Source organism: Zootoca vivipara, chromosome 3, assembly GCF_963506605.1.
Source record: "Zootoca vivipara chromosome 3, rZooViv1.1, whole genome shotgun sequence".
NCBI lineage: Eukaryota > Metazoa > Chordata > Lepidosauria > Squamata > Lacertidae > Zootoca > Zootoca vivipara.
Genome location: NC_083278.1, coordinates 59,777,105 through 59,797,936, shown reverse-complemented (window position 1 = coordinate 59,797,936; position 20,832 = coordinate 59,777,105). Strand labels below are relative to the sequence as shown.

The 20,832-nt window shown below is 44.6% G+C and overlaps 2 protein-coding genes across 6 annotated transcripts in view; one reads left to right on the top strand and one right to left on the bottom strand.

The window, feature by feature from the left end:
* Window positions 1–2,715: 2,715 nt before the first annotated feature.
* Window positions 2,716–16,744, bottom strand: ABRACL (ABRA C-terminal like). Its single transcript, XM_060272726.1, has 4 exons — window positions 16,636–16,744; window positions 11,262–11,397; window positions 7,398–7,464; window positions 2,716–5,182 (listed from the first exon to the last, which is right to left on the bottom strand). The coding sequence occupies exons 3-4, from the start codon at window positions 7,456–7,458 to the stop codon at window positions 4,998–5,000; spliced, it is 246 nt and encodes an 81-aa protein (XP_060128709.1). The 5' UTR covers window positions 7,459–7,464; window positions 11,262–11,397; window positions 16,636–16,744; the 3' UTR covers window positions 2,716–4,997.
* Window positions 16,745–16,966: 222 nt separating this feature from the next.
* Window positions 16,967–20,832, top strand: part of REPS1 (RALBP1 associated Eps domain containing 1) — a 44,345-nt gene continuing 40,479 nt past the window's right edge. For 3 of the 5 annotated variants that reach the window (XM_060272723.1, XM_060272725.1, XM_060272722.1), the window contains exon 1: window positions 16,968–17,400. In XM_060272723.1, the coding sequence (XP_060128706.1) occupies window positions 17,248–17,400 (153 nt within the window). In that variant the 5' untranslated portion in view covers window positions 16,968–17,247. Of the gene's footprint in view, window positions 17,401–20,832 lie in introns of all 5 variants that reach the window. The other 2 variants (XM_060272724.1, XM_035108863.2) reach the window with 1 other exon arrangement.

The window sequence follows — 20,832 nt, the reverse complement described above, 5'->3', positions numbered from 1 at the left end:
ATTGATTTACCCTACATGCACACCGATAGCTCCTTGCTTTCTGGCAGTTCTTCTTATTTGCTCCCGCGGGTTTTCTGCTAGCAAGGTTCAGCTCAACAAGATTTGAAGTCAAGTTATTGTTTATTTATGGAGTAGGGAACTTGAATTTATGAAGGCTTCTTTAGAGGAGCTATGACAAACACATGACTAACACCATAGCCTTCCCCACCCCTGCAATTACACCTTCGCAATATCTATACTTTCTGCCTGCTTCTCAAGGCTGGAACATTGTCTATGTGTTCCACTTCCATTGCACATGTTTATTAAAGCCAGCAGGCAATAGCTGATTAAAAACTGCTAATCATAGGACATACATATCCTTGTTACCTTGTTCATGTCATCCTTTCCACCAAGCACCTTTCCCTTTCTCCTTCTCTTCCTATTTCTCTTTCTCAGCAAAGAGATGGAGCCTTTGAAAGTTAGTAGCAGCTCAGTTGAAACTCAGGGCACATCCACACCATACATTGAAAGCACATCCGACACATGTTTGACACCCATGACTTCCCCCAACGGCTCCTGGAAGCTGTAGTTTGTTATGGGTGCTGGGAATTGTAGCTCTGTGGGTGGAAAACTACAGTTCCCAGGATGCTTTGGGGAAAGTCATGGGCTTGAAGTGTGCACCGGATGTGCTTTAAATGTATTGTTATGAGTTTGGGGGGGGTTAGGCTGAATGCCTGGGCCCCCTTCTCATTATTGGACTAGCCAGGCTAACTTCCTGGTGAGTTGATAGCCTGAGTGAACAAAGGGGAACAAAATAAAGAGCAACAAAGGTCTGTGTGAGACAGCAAATGGCTGTGGCTCCCCTCCCTCAATTTGCAGGTACTGTAGTTGGAAGGACAACGGCAGAGTTGGGAGCAGAGAATTGGAGTGATGTGAGCTAGAAGCAAAGCAGAAAGCTGGGAAGCAAGAGAGAGATAGAGCAATGTTTGATTGATGTTTGAATCCAAGGCTGTGACTGTGGAGGAAGCAAGGCCCCCTTGGGGTGTTAATGCTGTGAACGCCTCCATTGTAGGCCCAGTTTGTATATAATATATTATATATACAGTGGCACCTCGGTTTAAGTACAAAATTGGTTCCAGAAGTCCGTACTTAAACTGAAGCGTACCTAACCTGAAGCGAACTATCCCATTGAAAGTAATGGAAAGTGGATTAATCCGTTCCAGACAGGTCCGCGGAGTAAACTGAAAGTACTCAAACCGAGGCATACTTAAACCGAGGTATGACTGTACTACGTATATATGTATAAACCATATATCCTGAAGACACCACAGTCTCTGCTGTGCCTCATTTCCAAAAGAAACACAAACCCTGAGTAAAGTATCTACCAGTAAATGCCTAGAATCCCTGGGCTCTTGTACTGCTGAGACTGAGGTGGTATTCAACAGTGTGGTGTAGATATGCTATTTGAAGTGCTTGCTAGCTCCCAGAGACCAGCCCAAGTTCCTGCCAGCCACAGGTCTAACCTTTCTTGTGTTCCAGACCTGAGATCTCACTCCCACCTGTGGGCATGTATGCACAGTACAGATCTGGGGCTGGAAGCACGACAACAAAACACTGACCCAAGGCACAGATCCTCATGGACCTTCATTATTCTTACACAGAATGGCAATAAAAGCACCAACAAACCATAGGAAACATATGTGGGCCATAGGGGTAGCCTATGATCAGATTATGGTTTTGAGGGAATTTCTTAGAACAACTAGGACAAGCCACACCAGGGATCCTCCCCCCCCCCTTCCCGGCCATCCCAGTGTTGTAACCTACTAGATCTGTGGTTTTTACAGATCAGTTAATGAAAACGCATGTGACTGGTTATTTAATTGGAGGGTGACACTTTTAAAAATGTATTTTTATGTGAAGGTTTTACCAGATTCATCCTTCATTCTGGTGCTCCAGTCCCTCCCTATCTCTGACACTTCCATACGCTCTATCTCCCCTGACTCCTGAAGCAGCCCTCTTTCTTCCCTCTACCTGCCACCCTTGGTAGCTCCATTTCTCTCCCCCTCATTTTTCTAGCTGCTCCACTTTCTTTCAGCTGCTCAGGTGCCCATTGCAGCCCCCAAAAGCACATAGAGCTAAGAAGAGGAGGAGTTTGGATTTGATATCCCACTTTATCACTACCCTAAGGAGTCTCAAAGCAGCTAACAATCTCCTTTTCCCTTCCTCCCCCACAACAAACACTCTGTGAGGTGAGTGAGGCTGAGAGACTTCAGAGAAGTGTGACTAGCCCAAGGTCACCCAGCAGCTGCATGTGGAGGAGTGGGGATGCGAACCCGGTTCACCAGATTACGAGTCCACCACTCTTAACCACTACACCACACTGGCTCTAAAAGAGCAAGACACTCTTCCAACTCCCTCCTTCAGTTCTATCTGAAGGGGGGCACATAGGTTTGATGGGTGCTACTCGAAGTCCTCAACAAGTGCCACCGCATCCATGGATGCCACATTGGTGACCCCAGGCTTAAGATACAACCCAGAAAGTTTTCACGTCACCTAACATGAAGAGACAATATTCCTCAAAGGAAGGAAATTGCATTTTCAACTGCATGTGTGAATCAGCCCTGAGGCTGTTAATATGTGTGCAGAATAGGAAAGGAGGATCTATATAAAGCAAAACAAGGTTCCTGTGCTCAAGTGCCTTCCAGTACTGAAAGAAATACCTGAGTACTGCTGAGATTTGTAGACTTGAAAATATTTATTGTAGAGCAGGGGGAAAGTTGAAACTTTTATTGAATCAAATTCTGCTGATGCAAACATACAAAGTAAAGTCTCTCGAGTCAAAGCTAATTTGTTTACACAGAGAAAGGATGGCAAAAATAACTATCATGTTTGTTTGTCTGTTTTTTGTTTGTTTTTTACTATTTTAGCTGGAGCTTTCAGGACTGTTGGCAAGCTTTCACAGACAACCACTTTGCCACTGATTCAGTAGAGAAAGAAAGTGCAAAACCAACAGACTCATCAGTGCATTTCAAGTTCATAACTGAACTATGGAGAGAAGTTCACCACAGACTTAGAAGGTAAGTAGCAAAATATGGATGGTTATTGTACTGCCACTTCCTTAAAGCTATTGGATATTCCCCTTGAATGTTTATTGGTACAGAAATGTCACATTACTTCTCTGAACAAATGACACACATTTGAAGAACAGATCAGTTACCCTGAGCAGAGAAGTGGAAGATCATGGAACGTGCTTGTAGAACAGGTTTTTTGTTTGTTTGTTTGTTTTTGGCTGATTCTCCAGTACAACACTTTCTTTCTTCTTTCATGAGATGCTCCTCCCATCATTCAAAGCACATTTAAAGCACACACACTCTCCCCAAGAATCACATAGCATATCCCTCACAGATCAACAATTCCAAGCACCCTTAAGAAACTACAATCTCCACAGAGGCTTCAAGTTAAAAAGAGGGAGCCCTTTCCCCCTTATACACTCATCGGTGTTCTCCAGCAGCCTGCAGTCTATAGGGGTCCACTCAATTTCCCTGGGGGACAACAGGTGTCAGTTGCCCATTTTTCCAGAGGGGTAGCACCGTCAAGTTCTTTAGAGGAATCAGGCTCTCTAATAATCATCCTACACAGCGGTCATTCAAAATGAAAGTGTTGTGGCAGTTATCTTGTTTATCTGGCCTCTAAGACATTTTCTATCCCTTGCACAACTCCTCTGAAGTGCTACAGGGCAGAAAGAGATACATCACATAAGACTACAGTGGTACCTCGGTTTACAAACACAATTGGTTCCGAAAGTCTGTACTTAACCTGAAGCGTACTGAACCTGAAGCGAACTTTCCCATTGAAGGTAATGGAAAGTGGATTAATCCATTCCAGACGGTCCGTGAAGTACTTAAACTGAAGCGTACTTAACCTGAAGTGAACTTTCCCATTGAAAGTGATGGAAAGTGGATTAATCTGTTCTAGACGGGTCCGCGGAGTACTCAACCTGAAGCGTACTTAACCCGAGGTATGAGTGTAATTGGTTCCAGAAGTCCGTACATAACCTGAAGCATACTTAACCTGAAGCGAACTTTCCCATTGAAAGTAATGGAAAGTGGATTAATCCGTTCCAGACAGGTCCACAGAGTACTTAAACTGAAAATACTCAAACCGAGGCGTACTTAAACCGAGGTATGACTGTACTGTGTTGTGCCTCTCAAATGCCACATGGGAAGAGTCTATTAAATACAGACTTTTACAAGTTTCTTTGTGTGTGTGTGTGTCCTTCTGTTCTATTACTTTGTTTTGCCTAGAGTAATTGATGCTGGTTTGAAGGGCTGCCTTGTCCAAGCCTGGCTTCAAGATAAAGGACCATTAAAATCAAGAACAGGAAGTGCCCTGAAGTTGGCCTTCAGGGCTTAGCACCTAGATAACAGACTGAGGAGTCTTCCTTCCCCACTGTGGTGAGAGGTATTGTATTTCTACTTAAATTACAGTAATTATTTAATTATTTCTAAATCTGCAGCTTTATTTACTTGCTCATACACATCTGTGTCCTTTGGGGGGCGGCCAATATCTTAGTGGCTACCCTAGTTACAAAGATAAAAAAAATAAAAGCAGAAAGAAAGAAAGAAAGAAAGAAAGAAAGAAAGAAAGAAAGAAAGAAAGAAAGAAAAGCATGGCCACCGAGGCTTTGTGCCTTTGCATCAGACTTTTAGCTAGTAAATACAGCTAAATTATTTGTAAAATCTCCTGTTCAAACATTAATAACCATCTGGACAGTTTAAAAATGCAATACCTGAGACAAAAAAAAAGGGAGATCATTATATCATTTTATCCAACACTCATTTGCAGTAATGCATTCACAAAATGATAGAAAGGAAAGGAAAGGCTTAGGTCCCCAAAGGAGTACATTCATTTTCATTATAAAGATATATAACAAAATACACCTTCATGCAAATTTGGCCTTGGTCTGAGAATTCTGTATATTCATTTGTCTGAAAAAATAATGAACCTAGAAAGCTATGCTATTCCTGCAGTAACAAAATGTCAACATTATCATGAACACCTTGCAGAAGCAGCTCTCCAGGATAACTAACAATCTTCCTTCGTTTTGCAGCTTTAAGAGTCCCCACCAAAGCTTCAAAAAGGTTGGCACATTTGTCATCAGCAAAGAGCACGCCAAACTTCACACTCAGTGTCCCATCAGGATCTAGATAAAAAAAAAATTACATTGTAATGATAGACAACATTTTTATTTCATCGGGCATTAATTCATTGTCTTTTACATGATTTTCATACATGATTTTACACTTTCGGTCTTATTATTTCAGTTGTGCTGGTGGTTTTTGTGCTTTATATGAATTGGTTTTTCTTAAGTTTTTGGAATTGCTGTAAAGTGCCTTGTGAACAGTTTTCATTTAAAAGCAGATCTGAAAAATACTTTTATGACTTTGGGATGTTAGACTACACGCAGAGACCCTTCTAAGGATACAGCAAGTGTTAAAATCCAATCAAGGCTTCTAATTATTGGAATAGTCAGGCCAGCCTCCTGATGAGGTGATCACCTGGGTGATGGGCCATTAAGGGGAACAAAAAAAAAGGATCTGTGTGAGAGGGCAAATTGGTGCAGCCCCTCCTCCCTCAACTTGAAGGAAGTTAGAAGGACAAAAGCAGATTTGAACCCATGGTCCCTTCCAACACTTCAATTCTATGATTCTATATTGAGTACTATTAATACAACCCAAAATCATTTAGGCCTAGTTAAGCTAAAGTAACTCAGGGGTAACTGTAAAAACTCTTGTGACATCTTAAAAACTAAAAAATAAAGTTATTATGGCATAAAGCAGGCATGGCCAAACTTGGCCCTCCAGATGTTTTGGAACTACAACTCCCATCATCCCTAGCTAACAGGACCAGTGGTCAGGGATGGTGGGAATTGTAGTCCCAAAAGATATAGAGGTCAAAATTTGGGCATGCCTGGCATAAAGCTTTTGTGGACTAGAATTTACTTCATCTGGTGCATGAAGTGTTATCCTCAGTTGCAGGTATGCACATAAAGGCAAAGGGACCCCTGACCACTAGGTCCAGTCATGATCGACTCTGGGGTTGCGGCGCTCATCTCGCATTATTGGCTGAGGGAGCAGGTGTACAGCTTCCAGGTCATGTGGCCAGCATAACAAAGCAGCTTCTGGCGAACCAGAGCAGCACATGGAAACACCGTTTACCTTCCCGCTGTAGCAGTACCTATTTATCTACTTGCACTTTGACGTGCTTTCGAACTGCCAGGTTGGCAGGAGCTGGGACCGAGCAACGGGAGCTCACCCCATCGCGGGGATTCGAACCACTGACCTTCTGATCAGCAAGCCCTAGGGTCTGAAGTATGCACATAGATGGTTGTAAAAAGTGAGGGCAGGGGGAAATGATATGCACAAAAATACCAACAGTGATAATTACATGAGTCTAACCTGAGGTTATGACCACTGAATTCCCTTCCCTCAAAGGTACAACAATATTAGGAATTTATATCACTGCTGCACGAGTAGTAAACAAAATACTAATGTCAGCAGGAGTCTGCTAGTACAGGAAGGGGAAATTAGGCAGAGCCAAAGCATGATGGTAGGGGAGGAATGGGACTTAGTTCAAATCTATCCTTGCTCAGGGCTCATTCCTGTCCCTGAGCCACCTTGAATTGCATCTGTGGCGCAATTTGTGGTGTAAGAAAACACTTCCATTTGTGCCAGTGGAAAGCCTCAGACAGTTACCCCTTATGGTAAATAAAGGAGCTCTCACCTGAGAAGGCAAACCCATGCCCTTAACCAAGACTTTGGCACTTCACCCATCCCCTCTGCCCTTAGTAGAGACTCAAACCATCCACAGTTACAGACTTTACACATACACCTCTACTTTCAGTTATAGGCAAATTACCTGCTGGCTAAACAACCCACCATTACTCAACAGGTAGTTTCAGTTACATCCTGTCACTGCATGGGGGAACTCCTTGAGGTAAACTCCCCATTTAGGTAGCACAGAAGCCAATGCAGAGCAGAGCTGCCTTTGCCAGTGAAGGCCAAACACACACACTCTGCTCCTCTTGTTAGCATAGCTAGCTAAGAATTTGCTAGATCAGAACCCAGGAAAATGGCAGCTGGACAAACATGAACTGGAAATGGGAGTTCTGAAGACACTTCCTACAATAGTAAGTCACAGATGAAACGCAAAACAGAGGTGCTAAAGAGAATTCTCCAGATTGGAACAAATTTTGTAACTGTACCCTATCACATTTGAGTTGTTCTCAGAAAGTGAAGTGAAGATATCTTGACTGGTGATGTGCATCTAGTCTCCCACGGTTTGAGAGCGAGGCGGATGCCTAAACCGTTACCATCTTTCTTTCTTTCTTTCTTAACCACTAAGTTCCAGGTACTTACTTTTGGTTCCCAGTCTCCGAATCTCTTCAACTAAAAGGCCGATTTCATGTTCAATGTTCATTGTTGCCTACAAATGAATTATTCAATGAGTTACAACTTGTTCCGTTCAGTTTTCTTTCTTTTCTTTCCTTTTCCAGATTGCAGCACACTTCCACATGGTGGATTTTTGTGGACTCAGTGCCAGTGGCGGAGAGTGTCTCCAAGCCGCCAGGGTGCATGGGTATGTGTGTCCACACTGGGTGTGGGGCAGAGAAGAAACATAGCCCACCGTGCCCATCCAGCCCCTACTGCCACTGGAGCAACACCAGTGCTGAGTGGCATGGCTGTTGCGCCCTCTTCACGCCACCCTCCGTGGATCCAAGCCTTGCAAGGCTTCTTGTAGAGGGCTTTGTGGGGATGCGGCTGCCATGCTTCCCTCGATCCCAGTCTCACGCACAGCCTCAATTACAGCTGCATAATCCTGCATTGCAGGGGTTTGGACTAATTGACCCTCAGGGTCCCTTCCAGCGCTATGATTCTATGATTCACCATCTTTTTACATTCTTTTTTAAATTGGCTACCATTAACTAAGTGAAATCCATTAATATCAGTGGGTCTACTGAGCTGGATACAACCCGCAGGATTTAAATCACTACTTTCCTCAACAAAACACAAGGGAAAACCGGCACGGTCTTCTCTGATTACTGGTTCTTGATATTTTATGGTCCATGTGCATTTTGCGCTCAGGTTATTGGAATAAGCACTGTTAATTACTGACCATAATTTTGAGACCACAGGTGGTTTATTCCCTCAGCTCTGGTCTTAATTAGAGAGAAGTGTCATATTTAATTCCAGCATGGCTTATTAAAGGAGGTTTGTATTCCATATGCTTTCAGAAAGGGCATGTGTGTGTGAACATGCATGTGTAGCACCCAAGTGTAACAAGTTGTAATACATATAACAGAGTATCTGTTATACTGTAACAGAATATCTGCCCATAGGCTGAGAAAAGGTTTAAGCGTTGCTGCTGTCACTTTAACGTGCTCCACACAGCACATTAAACAGCACTAGAGGTGTTTACCATGCGCATCAGGCAGCGCTTATCATGCCACTACATCAAACTTTGATGATAATTTGCTCTGCGTTAGAGAAATGACCCAATCTGTGTAGTAAGCCCTGAACACAAGTGTTTCATTATATAGTAACGGCAGTCACATGAAGCAATGCAAAGTGAACATGTGGAGGCCAGCCATTAATTTTATCTGTTTTGTTCCTCTGGTAGGAAAAGAGAAGTTGTTGTTTTTCCAAAAACAATGAAGTTACAGTTGATGGTGGAATTGTCTAAGCTGGTAGCGTGCCATGAGGATTATGCCACACATTACACAGCAGTAAACTAGGATTTGACACTGAGCGTACATTCAGCAAAGAACTGCAGTCGATGCTGTCTCTCTGATTCGTATACTTGTGGAATATACGTCTTTCCATACATACTTGTCTCATTAGGTGTACATTTTTAAAAGCAACATTGCACATGAAGTGGTTTCACATTTCCTCTGGAAAAATAAGTGGAAGAGTAAAACGGCCAAACACCAAAAACATAATTTTATCATAGATAGGCAGCATCCTGACAACATATGCTGTAACATTACCACCTCTTCAAAACGTGCTGCGTCACACTCCAATGATACTGACCCGCTGAAGCAAATTACTTCTTAGGGCCTTAGGCCAACCAATGGCATTTTTACTGGATAAAATTATTGTTTCTGTATACGAACCACATAGCTGGATACCACCCTAACATGTTCTGTCAGCACAAGGATTTCTGCTTACACAACATAACTTTCCCTGTCTTCTCTCCTGCCCGCATATCCCACAACCATCCTAAATCTGTACTGGACGGCCGGGGTAAATCCCAAAACAGATTTAGGGGCTGGGGGATTGAGTTTCATTGTGCCAGCAGAAATCCTTGTGCTGATGGAACAAATTAGTTGGATATCTCCCATAGAATTTCCAAAACTAAACCCTTGAACAGGAGTTGACAGACATGCAAGTTCTTCAAGAATCAGTCCACAAACTATTACTGCCCCCAGATGATGTTTCAATAGAGACATTCACCTTATAACTTTAACACTGAACACAGAACGTATTAGAAGCAGGACAGAGGCTTTAGCAGACTGTCTCTTAATTTCCTGTCTGTTCACCATAACCATGATGGCTAAGAAACTGCCATCTTTTCAGTTAAGTAAAATCCTAAACATGTCTACTCAGAAGTAAGAGCCATTGAGTTCAATGAGACTTACTGCCCAGCAAGTGAGTAAATGACTGTAGCCGCTACACACACATTTATCCCATGTCATGATCCTGCTTCCACAATTACATGAAATGTAACAACAACATGGAACAAGTATATTCCCAGCTGAAGACTGAAGGACTTGAAATAGCATAAATGTGGCGGGAAGTGGCCAATGTCTCCTTGAATATGTTTCTGTTCACACATTATCCCAAGGTGTTGAAAGGATACATTTATCTCCAAATTTTCACACAATGCTAAGGCATGAAGTTGGATCCCAATAGATCAGGAGGCTGGGGAATTGCAACTCCCATCACCCCTGACCAGGGGCCATGCTTTCTGGAAAAAGTGGAAACTGGAGCCTGGGGAACCAGAGGTTCCTCACCCCTGCAACAGCTAAATGTGAGGGCGGGAGGGGTTTTGACTTAGGATGCTGGTCCTGGGAGTGCAGGAGAGGCAGGAAATGGGTTGGTTGTGTTTAGTTCAGTGCTCTGCAAACGAGTCGCTGAGTAACTTCCTTCCTGATGTTTTGCACACCCTAATTTGGCAATGTTGCCTCTGGGTTCAGATCACGCCAAGGGAGCCTTCCTCGCTGCTGCTGCTGCTGCTGCTGCTGCTGCTGCTGCTGCTTCCCTGGGCTCCCACAAACCTTCCTTTCCTAGGCTACCTCGGCAAAACAGCTCATTGCCGGTGTGCGTCCCCCACCACACAGGTCGCCCGCTGCTTTCTTCGTCATCTGCTTCTAAGAGCAGCAGCCGCAAGCCGCGCGTCAGCTCTACCGTGAGGAAACCTGTGCTGGAGACTCAATGAGGAGACGGAGGCGGGGCGGAGACGGGGAAGTGGGAACTGTTGGCGTGGAAACAACTCGCAGGCGCCGATTGGAGGAAAGCAGACGGCGGCGCACGTGCCGCCCCGGGAGCGAGCCTTGCAGCCTCGACCCCAGGCTTTTTTGCTTGGAAGCCAGCCCCACTCCGCCCACCCAAAATAAGCTTGCTTAGGAATGCCACCCTGGTGCTGCCATTATGCTGAACATGCTGGTTTTTATTTTATTTTACTAGGGAGAAGATCAGCCCCGATTCCATATGAAACCAGCGCGCCCTTCCTAGTGCTGCTGTTGCCTTATAGGGGTGAGAGCCCATCACAAACCCTTAGCACTAGCAAAGAGGGTTTCAAAATGCTGGTTTTTTAATTATTTAATTTAAGAAAAGGGGTCTTAAAATAAAAAAAGAATACGTGACGCGCACCGGCGGCTTTTTCTTTTCAGTCCCCAATCGCGTGCAGCAGGTCACGTGGGGGACCCCGGTGCGGAAGTACTGCAGGCTGACACGCCGCCTCCTTCCTAAGCAGGGCCACGGCGGGAGATCCCCGGGCTCCCCAAAATCGCCACCGGCTTGGATCTCAGCGCCAGAAACGCAGGTTTTACTTAATGGCTGCATGCATTCGCCTGCCCCCCACAAGCCCCGTCCCCGCATCCATGAGCCCTAGCTCTGAGTCGGCTGGCCAACCACCGAGCCCCTCCATGCCTCCTCCGCCGCCGCCGCCGCCCGCCACCGGTTGCCCACCCTCGTGGTGCGCGCCCCAAGCTCCACGCTCACCTTGATCAGATTCCCCTGCGGCAGGATTCCTTCTCCTCCTCCGGTTTCTTTGAATGCTTAGAAAGGAGCCGCCTTCGGAAGTAAAGTACAGGAGGAAGTGTGGCTCTCGGAGGGAGTGTCAGAAGGAGGGAAGCTGCTGCCAAAAAAAAAAAGAGCACGAGAATAGTGTAGGTGCCGCCCACAGAAAGGAACAGAAGCTCTCTTGGGGGAGAGGGAGAGAAGGGCGCGGGGGGGGGGAGGAGAGACAGGTACAGAAGCCCTGTCCTCTGTTAGTGTTGCGTGGGCAGACTCTACACCACCTGCGGGATCTGTTTTGGTCCCGCCAGAACCTGGAGATGCCCCAACCTGATTAAAAAGAATTAAAAGAATTGTATGCCCAGGAATAATGTAAAAGAGGGGATTTCAGCAGAAAAGCTTCTTCTACACAACTATTCAGCACGTAGAATACTGTCATGGTTTGCCTCTGGCCACTCTGCTTCTATAATGGGCTTTGGTACAGGATTCATTCACTTCTGCAGAGTTCTCCTGGGGAAAGGGTTTATGGAGTTTTCACAAGTGATGTGTAGACCTACTTTAGGTTAGGTGGGGAACCATTGATCCTGCAGATGTTACTGAACTACAACTGTGTTAGCCCCAGTAAGCATGGTCAGTGGCTAGGGATGATGGGAGTTGTAGTTCAGCAACATGGGGGGGGGGTGTTAGCAAATGTTCTCCACACATGAGATAAGGGCTGGTTTGCACCTGTATGTTCATTATATGCTACGACAGCATCAATCAATGGTTTGCATGTACAAATGAGGACTTTCATAGATCCAAAAATCATCAACAGCCTGGTGGAGTAGCCCCCCTCCCACTTTCCCAGGGCAGGGATTCCAACTTGAATAAAATATTGGGGGGATAGGTTGGCCCCACCCTGCATAATAGATCACATGATGTGGCGCGCACACACTATTTGAATGGCAATGCCCATCAACTTTTTGGGGGGGGGACCTGGCCCCCTCAAATATTTTATGGAAGGTGAAGACCCCTCAGGCCCCAGGAGTTGGCTCCTATGCCCAGCGACTTCAGAAGTTACTGTGTGCTCTGAGAGAAGGTAGACGTGTGGAAGCCCAGACCAGGAAGCCTGTGCCACCAGCTCTTGAAGTTGACCTGATAATATTTTGTACCATTTGTTTATTCTAAAAGTTTAAATTGTAATTGTAATATTTTAAATTAGTGTTGCATGCCACCCCAATCTCTGAGCAGTGTGGGATTCCAAGGGTTTGGTTTCCTTGGAATGAGGGACAGCAGAGACTGTGGTATCTTTCTGATACATGATTTATTTACACATATATGCAACCTGAGCCTACAGTGGAAGGGCTCACAGCATTAACAACCTAGAAGGTCTTGCTTCTCCCATAGTCACAACCTAGGATTCAAGCAGAAGTCAAGCATGACTGTCACTCGCTGGATTCTGTCAGTAGCCTGCTTTTAACCCAGCTCTAGCTCACACACTTTGGTTTTTGTCTTTCTCACTATCAGTCAGGTAAGGAAGAGGTCCCTCCCATTTGCAAATTCCTTTCTTTTTAGTATAATGACCAATACTTAGGGCCTTTACCTCACCAAGAAATGTGTCTGGTTTCATCAACAATGGAATTCCCCAAACTCACAGCATCTTAGGTGCCTTAGCAGAAAGGCAACAAATAGATAAATTAACCTAGGCAGACTTTTGATATTGTCTCAGCTGCAATACTTTTCAAAAGGCTATTCCCAGGTTCAGCTATGACTTATCAGTTGCTGGACCTTCCTGTGGCAACCAGCAAGTTATTGTCATCTGGAGGAGGAAAAAAACTTAAACACATTGCAGAGTTCCCAAAAATAGACCAGAGGCAATTGTACTTCATCCAGCAGAGCTTTACTGCTATTGAAAGCAAATGAGCATAATGGTTACAAATCTAATACATTCAAGATTGGCACAGTCCATAAGAAATCCATTTGCAGCAGACTTAACCTTAACCTTAACAACTTACCCTATACAGTGGAACCTCAGTTTATGAACACCTCGGTTTATGAATTTTCGGTTTACGAACGCCGCGGACCCATCTGGAACGGATTAATTCACTTTCCATTACTTTTAATGGGAAAGTTTGCTTCAGTTTATGAACGCTTCAGTTTATGAACAGACTTCCGGAACCAATTACACCCATGCTTCGGGTTAAGTACGCTTCAGGTTGAGTACTCCGTGTACCCGTCTGGAACGGATGAATCCACTTTCCATTACTTTCAATGGGAAAGTTCGCTTCAGTTTATGAACGCTTCAGTTTAAGTACTCCGCGGACCGTCTGGAACAGATTAATCCACTTTCCATTACTTTCAATGGGAAAGTTCGCTTCAGTTTATGAACAGACTCCCGGAACCAATTGTGTTCATAAACCGAAGTACCACTGTAATAAGACTAAACCATAGCATACAGAACAGAACACCACACTAGAAAAGATAGATAGAAAAAGAAAGTGGAACCCAGGCTTCTTCTGGCCCTATTTTTATAGTCGGCATGACCTTGACAGAAACAGAGAAGAGAACCAGTTTAAACCAGCTATACTCAGCTTCGCTGAAGCTATAACCCAAACAATAACCTAAACATCATGAACTTTCTGTCACACAGAGAAGCTTCCAGAACCCTCTTGAATTAAGCAGAACAGGAAAGATCTCTACACATCAGAGCAATACTTTCTGTACTAAGAAATGCAAACTGACAGTTATATCCCACTTAAATTATATATGCAGTTGAAGACTAACCATGAACTCCTATGTAAGTCAACTCAGAACTAAGCCCCATTGAGTTCAATTAGACTTACTCCCAAGTAAGAGGGTATGGCATTGCCACCTAAGCCCCACTGATCCCAGGACTACTGATCAGACATCCCTAGGACTGTATTGGAAGTGTGTTTTCTATAGCTCATTCTTCACCATATCACTTAGTTCTTAGCCATTTCTCTTCTGTTTGGCCAAAACAGTACATTTAGGATCAGGGAGAAGTGGATGGAGGCCTTTGGGCTGACTCTTAACAGCTTTCAGTCTACAGAGAAACATACATGTCTGAATGAGGGATTTACACTAACATTCAAGCATGCAGGTTGGAGGAGTGATACGGTCCACAAAAGTCTCTGCCATGTGATTATTCTTGACACATAGATTGGCTCTAAAAATACCTTGTGCTTTTCTTCTGCTATTCGTGCACATGTGTTGTTGTATTTAATGCAGGCATGAATAGATATAAATCTCTTTTTCAAGTTATCTTAGGGCCACACAGGAATGTGGATTTACATTACCATTTCAACCTTTACATGCACTTTCCCCTGTTGTATTAACATGTGTGCTCTTCATGAAGTATTAGCTCTGTTTATGAGGAGTGATTGTAAAGGCTGATCTCAAGAGTAGCCCCGACTCATACAATGGGGCTTCCTTTAGCACATATGATGTCAGGAGTCCATGAGCTACTCCTAGCCTAACTAGCATTCAGCATCTTCCCCAGTCCAAAATCCACTCTCATTTTTCATCTCACCTGCTTTGCCTTGTTCTGAGCATGCCAGGTTTGTCTGCAAAGCAGCCTACTCAGTTTTGGAAAAAGCCATATGTTGTTGAAAGCCCACCCAAAAGGTGATCAAAGTGTCATCCTTCCTTCCTTTTTGATTTGACCAGTGAAGGATCTTTGGTGCCTTAAGTGTGAGTCATCATTTTTAGGTTTATATTATATATTTCCATTGCATTTGGGGAATGGAGCATAGGGATGGGGGTGACTCTATCTCAGTGTTTAGATAGCTTTCTCTGTTTACTTACTCAGACTTAGTATAAGGCAGCTTCCTATCTTCTTTTGCAGAGCTCCTTGTACTGCAGCATAGTAATAAATGGCCATGTCTAATTCTTTATTTCTACATTCTGCAGGATTAGATCAGGGCAGTAAAAGAGATGAAATGCTGTGATCCCTTTTAACAAGACTGGTAAACTGACAGCCCAAAAGGCAGATATGACCCCCAAAACACATTTTACACCTTTGCTCAGTTTCATTTGTAAGAAAAATAGGCAATGAATCTCCATATGCATTTTACTGCCAATCTGCTGCTTGAAGGTACAGTATATGTTTTAAGGAAGCATATACAGTACCCACTCCTTCTTTCCTTCCTTTCATGTCCTCATGCCAGCAAAGCGCAGGGGCTTTATAGTTATAAAGCCTTTATCATAGGTTGTGGTAAGTTGGTTTGTTCAAACTTCTGGAACAATACAATGTCTGGACAATATAATGGCTGTCTGGAATATAGCAGCTGGACTCCCTTGGGAGGAAAGGCAGGATATAAATTTAATAAATAAATCTACCTTGACATGTAGCTTTTAGTAGTCTGAAGCTGCATTCCTGTACACGCTTACATAGGAGGAAGCCTCACTGAACACAACAGAACTTACTTCCAAGGAAACATGCCCAGTCCTGTATATGATTGTGCTGTCAGAAGTTTATGTTAAAAATAAATAAATAGGGAGAAACACTGTAACAGTGTCTAACTAAATGAAGCTACACAGTACATGGCTAACAGTTTTTAGTTTTCTCTCACACATCAAACATCACCGTGAAGGAAGTTTGCAGTGCATTTTTCAGAAAAACAATAGAAGTCAACAAGAAAGGTTCTCCCACAACCCAATGTAACATTTACACTTTGGCTGCAATAAATGGCTGGAGGAAAATATTTCACAAGACTCCAAGAGGGCTTCCACTTATGTACATTATTGACAATGGGTTATATGGGCGGAGGTTTTGCTTAAAACAGGAGCATAAATCCTAAATGATAGGGTCTAGAGGATATGGGTGTAGCCAAGGGGGACTAGGGGGGCAGGTGCCCCCGTAAATCAATAAAAAATACTTAATTGACTGAGGGTCTGGCCCCCCCAACATAAACCCTGGCTATGCCTATGGGTCTAGACCGGGAGTCAGCAAACTTTTTCAGCAGGGGGCTGGTACACTGTTCCTCAAACCTTGTGGGGGGCTGGACTATATTTTTTGGGGGGGGAAATGAACGAATTCCTATAGCCCACAAATAACCCAGAGATGCATTTTAAATAAAAGGACACATTCCTCCACATTTTAAATGTTCAAAGGATGCCCCAGTTCACAGGCTTGCAAATATGCTTGTCTCAGCGCTACACCTCCCGCGCTTCTGTGCCCATATCCCTTTGCTCCGCTCTCTTCGCGTCAAAAATCGGCTGGGCTCCAGCGCTGCTTCCGCTTATCAAACGGCGCGGCAGCCAAAAAACACCGGCCCTTATCGGTACTAGGGAAAGTGGAAAGAGGCTGCAGTTTTCCCTCCACGCCGCCAGGAGGGGAGAAACGCAGGAGCAGATTTACCAGCAAGCTGGGAGGGCACCATGCGTGACACATTGCGCGCGTCAGCCTAGTTTTGCATCCGGGTCCCGCGGGCAGCTTTTGGAGGCGTTCCCCCCCCCCCCCGCCGCCGCTTTTTTCCAGGACCAGAGTCAGGGCCGTAGTTGCGCGCGAGTTCTGCCAGGCCGAGAGGGCGTGGCTACGTCCAAGGAGAGACGTCCGTAAAACTTTTTTCTCGGGAGTCCCTCACGCACATACATGCGCGCGCACACACCCCTTCTCTTCTTCCTCCCTTTCGAACGCCACACCCCCTTCCTCCTGGTGTCGCGGCGCTTCCTCCGCCTTCCCCTCCCCAACTCCTTTAAGGAAGGCTCCGCGAGATCAACAAGCAACAGCTGAGGCGGTGGCGCGCGAGAGAGAAAGAGCGCACGCGCCCCCTCTCTTTCCTTCCGCCCCCCTCCCGACCTCTCCCCCTCACGGCCGTTTCCTCACGGAGTCGCCGCCGCCGCCGTCAGCGGTGGCTCCCGCGCGTGCGAGCGCGGCCCCGCGTCCGTCCGTTTGTTTCCCCTCCCGTCCGTCCCTCCGCCCCGCCCAGTCGCAGGATCGATTCCCGGGGCAGGGCCGGGCTGGCGTAAGATGGAGGGTCTGACGCTGAGCGAGACCGAGCAGCGCTACTACTGCGACCTCTTCTCGTACTGCGACACCGAGAGCACCAAGAAAGTGGCGTCCAACGGGAGGGTCCTCGAGCTCTTCCGCGCCGCGCAGCTGCCCAGCGAGGTGGTCCTGCAGGTAAACCCGCCGCCGTTGCCGCCTCCCTCCCGAGACCCCCTCGATCCCAGGGGCAGCAGCAGGTTCCGTACTCAAAGGGGTGGCGAAGGGGGTGAGTGGGTGTGGAGAACGAGGTACGTGCCCAACTCCCCACACACCACCGACACGCTCCTTCCCCCACCCTTCCCACGTTCACACGCCCACCCTGGGTCCCCTACTCGGGGGTGGCTGCGGAGGATTTCCTGCCCCGAGAGGGGTTGCGTTGAGGGTATTAGCTATGGCGGAATACGAGGGAATATATTTTTTTAAAAAAACAAGGTGCATACAGAAAAACGTGGTGTTGGTGGGGGCTTAGATAGGCTCTGGCACCCCCGGATGCAGGGGATGTTCCCCTTGGAGTATTCCTTTTTTCACTTATTACAACGTATAGCATAGTTATGTACATAACACAGTGTATCCAAGAGGACTTTGTCAATTGGATTTTTGTGTGTATATATATTTTAAAATAGCAACGGGGAAAATGAGTGGTAAAACTTGTAAAGTGCAAGGTATGTGATTGCTGCTTGGTTTGTTCTCAGGGAATTTAGATTCCTGCACTGCACCGGGTGGACTAGATGGCCCTTGTGGTGCCTTCCAGCTCTACAATTCTAGGTAGTTTGGGCACTGCACAGGAAACAACCTTGTTTGTACATCTTGGGAGGAAGTGTTGAAGTGACCCTGGCCTGAAGAATGTATGGAAATTTGCTTTTACATACATGTACTACCTGTACTAGGTCAGTTTGATATTATTACTGCCCAATTTGGACAACAATAATTTTGTTGTATCAGTTCTCTGAACTGCAGAGCCTTGATACTTTGCTGTTGTGAAATTAAGTTTAGTGCAGCAGTTCTGTTTCCTGTTTTCTAGGAGCTTCCCTGATGATCCAAAGAACTATGTGGTGCATGCTGAACTATAGTTGCTTCTTATTTTCACTTATGTGACTGATTCACTTTAATGACTTGGACCAGAGTGCTCAGTTGCAATAGCCGCTGTGGTGTCATGGTTAGAGGGTTGGACTATGACCTATGAGCCCAGGGTTCGAAATCCCACTCGACCCTGAAGCTCACAGGGTGACCTTGGGCCAGCCACTGTCTTTCAGCTACCAGACTTTTAGAAGACATCTGAAGGCAGCCCTGTTCAGGGAGGCTTTTAATGTTTAATAGATTATTGTGTTTTATTTTTTCTGTTGGAAGCCGCCCAGAGTGGCTGGGGAAACCCAGCCAGATGGGTGGGGTAGAAATAATAATAAATAATAATAATAATAATAATAATAATAATAATTTCAGCTTAACCTATCTCACACAGTTGTTAGGATAAACCAATTTGGGCTCCTTAAAAGAAAGAATGATGTAGGAAATAAATAATAAGAATCATAATATAAGTTATTGGGGTAGAACATGAGTTTGACCAAACTGCGGGAGGCAGTGCAAGACAGGAGTGCCTGGCGTGCTATGGTCCATGGGGTCACGAAGAGTCGGACACGACTAAACGACTAAACAACAACAACAACAAAAAAGTCCATGACTCACATAAGTGTCCAGACACAGAATGTGTGACTTGGTTACCATGCTAATATTAGACCCTAAATTGCAACAAGCAGGTTATTCTGAGACACTGGACCCTCTCAAATGTTTCAGTTTGTCATTACCTTGCCACACACATGTTAACATATATTTAGTAAAGTCCTTTAAAATGTATGGATTTAAAATGTGAGCATGTAGTGGCAGGGTTCTCATGAGGAATAATGAGTTCTAGCTGGGAAGTAATGGCTGTGTTACATTGTTTGCGTATTAAGTCTGCACTGTGTATTACAAAGCTGTTGGCAAAAAGCACATACAGACAAGCTATCATGTTTGTAGTGCTTCAGCTTGTAAAATATGGAGAAGGCCTTGAAGCTTGACGTAATTGGAGTTAATCTAATAGATAACTTATCTGGCAAACTATTGCCTGTTTGTCTCTGGACACAGATGCTATGTCCAAAGGGAGTCAGTCTTTAGTTACAGTTGAATGAGACCCACAACTACTATAGTCTGCAAAATCAGTACACTTGTGTATAATCTTCGTATAAAGCACTTCATGTTCATTAGGAGCATTAAGTGCTTTCCTGTCTGGCTAAAAACAATAAGCTGGAGGTTGAAATAAAAATCTTAATATTATTAAAACTAGCAGCCCCCACTTGGCATATTCATCACTGTTCATTATAAGCTTTCATTTGTCAGTGTCTTGAAATGACAATTGTCATCGGGGTCTATGGAGAGGTTTTCTAGAATAACTACTTTAGATCATGCTGCTAACATCATCTCCTGTGTTTCCTGATAATGATAAAACTGTTCACCCAGTGCTCCCAGCTGCCACACTGCTCTATGGAGCCTTAAAAGTTTATATTTCTGTGAAGCATTACTCGTAGATTAGGGAATCTTGGTCTGGAAATACATCAAAGAAACATGGATGCATGTTTTGGAGCAGCTACTTAATTGCAGTGTAGCACAGTGTTAAGGAGGGTTGAAATAAGAGTCAGAGGGCACAGTTTTCAATCTGGTCTCTTCCACCATCACTGGCCCCCATCACTAACTTCCCTATCTTATAAATGTATTCATGGGTCTGTAGAGGATGTAACTCCATGCTGTACATCTTACAACAATCCTGACCATATTTACTAGAAAGAAAATTCCACTGACATAAATAGGTCTTATTTCAAAGCATATGTACATGGGATTGCAGCCTTGGCAAAACTGGCGACTTTAATGTTTCTATGTCAGATTAAACTTTCCAGTATCTGGCCAAGTATCCCTGTATCTCTCCTTTCTCTGGTTTAAAAAAAATACAAGGAATAGCTAACATGAAATGCTAGAAACATCCTATCAGTTTAACCAGAAAGTAACTACTTTGCAATGTGTACACATTTATGAACATTCTTGTATTAGAGCTATGCATTTACAGCAAAACTGACACTGCCATCAATTTCACACAGTGTATATGCAGCTTAAAACCTGTTGTGAAAGGCCATATGTGCAGTGGCCCTTAAAAGTGTATGGAGGGTAATAACCTTGTCTCATAGGAAACAGAAGTGGAACATCATAGGATGATTTGTGTGCCCGGCAACTGGATTGCATCAGCAGTTGTACTAGTTTTAAGTCAAGACATTCTGGTTCAGCCTCTCTGCAGTCTGGTGCATGTTGTGAAGCTCATCTGAGTAGAATAGCAAATTAAACAGCTAATGTCCAACAACTGCCTTGCCAATTTTAGCAGGCCCAAGTGCTGCCTTAGTGACTCTAACTGTGAGGATCCATGTCCTAACTTAGCTGGCTGATAATTTTAGTCTCTCTGTATTTCTCTATATTTTTCTCTGAATAGCAAATGCTGTTTTACATTTTGCTGTTAAATGCATGATAATGTTCCACTGTTCCATTGTT

Excerpts from the sequence above, each read along its gene's own strand:
- ABRACL (XM_060272726.1), bottom strand. The coding sequence starts at position 7,458 with ATGAACATTGAACATGAAATCGGCCTTTTAGTTGAAGAGATTCGGAGA. Across the intron at positions 5,183-7,397 it reads TCGGAGACTGGGAACCAAAA|ATCCTGATGGGACACTGAGT; the intron begins GTAAGTACCTGG and ends TTTTTTATCTAG.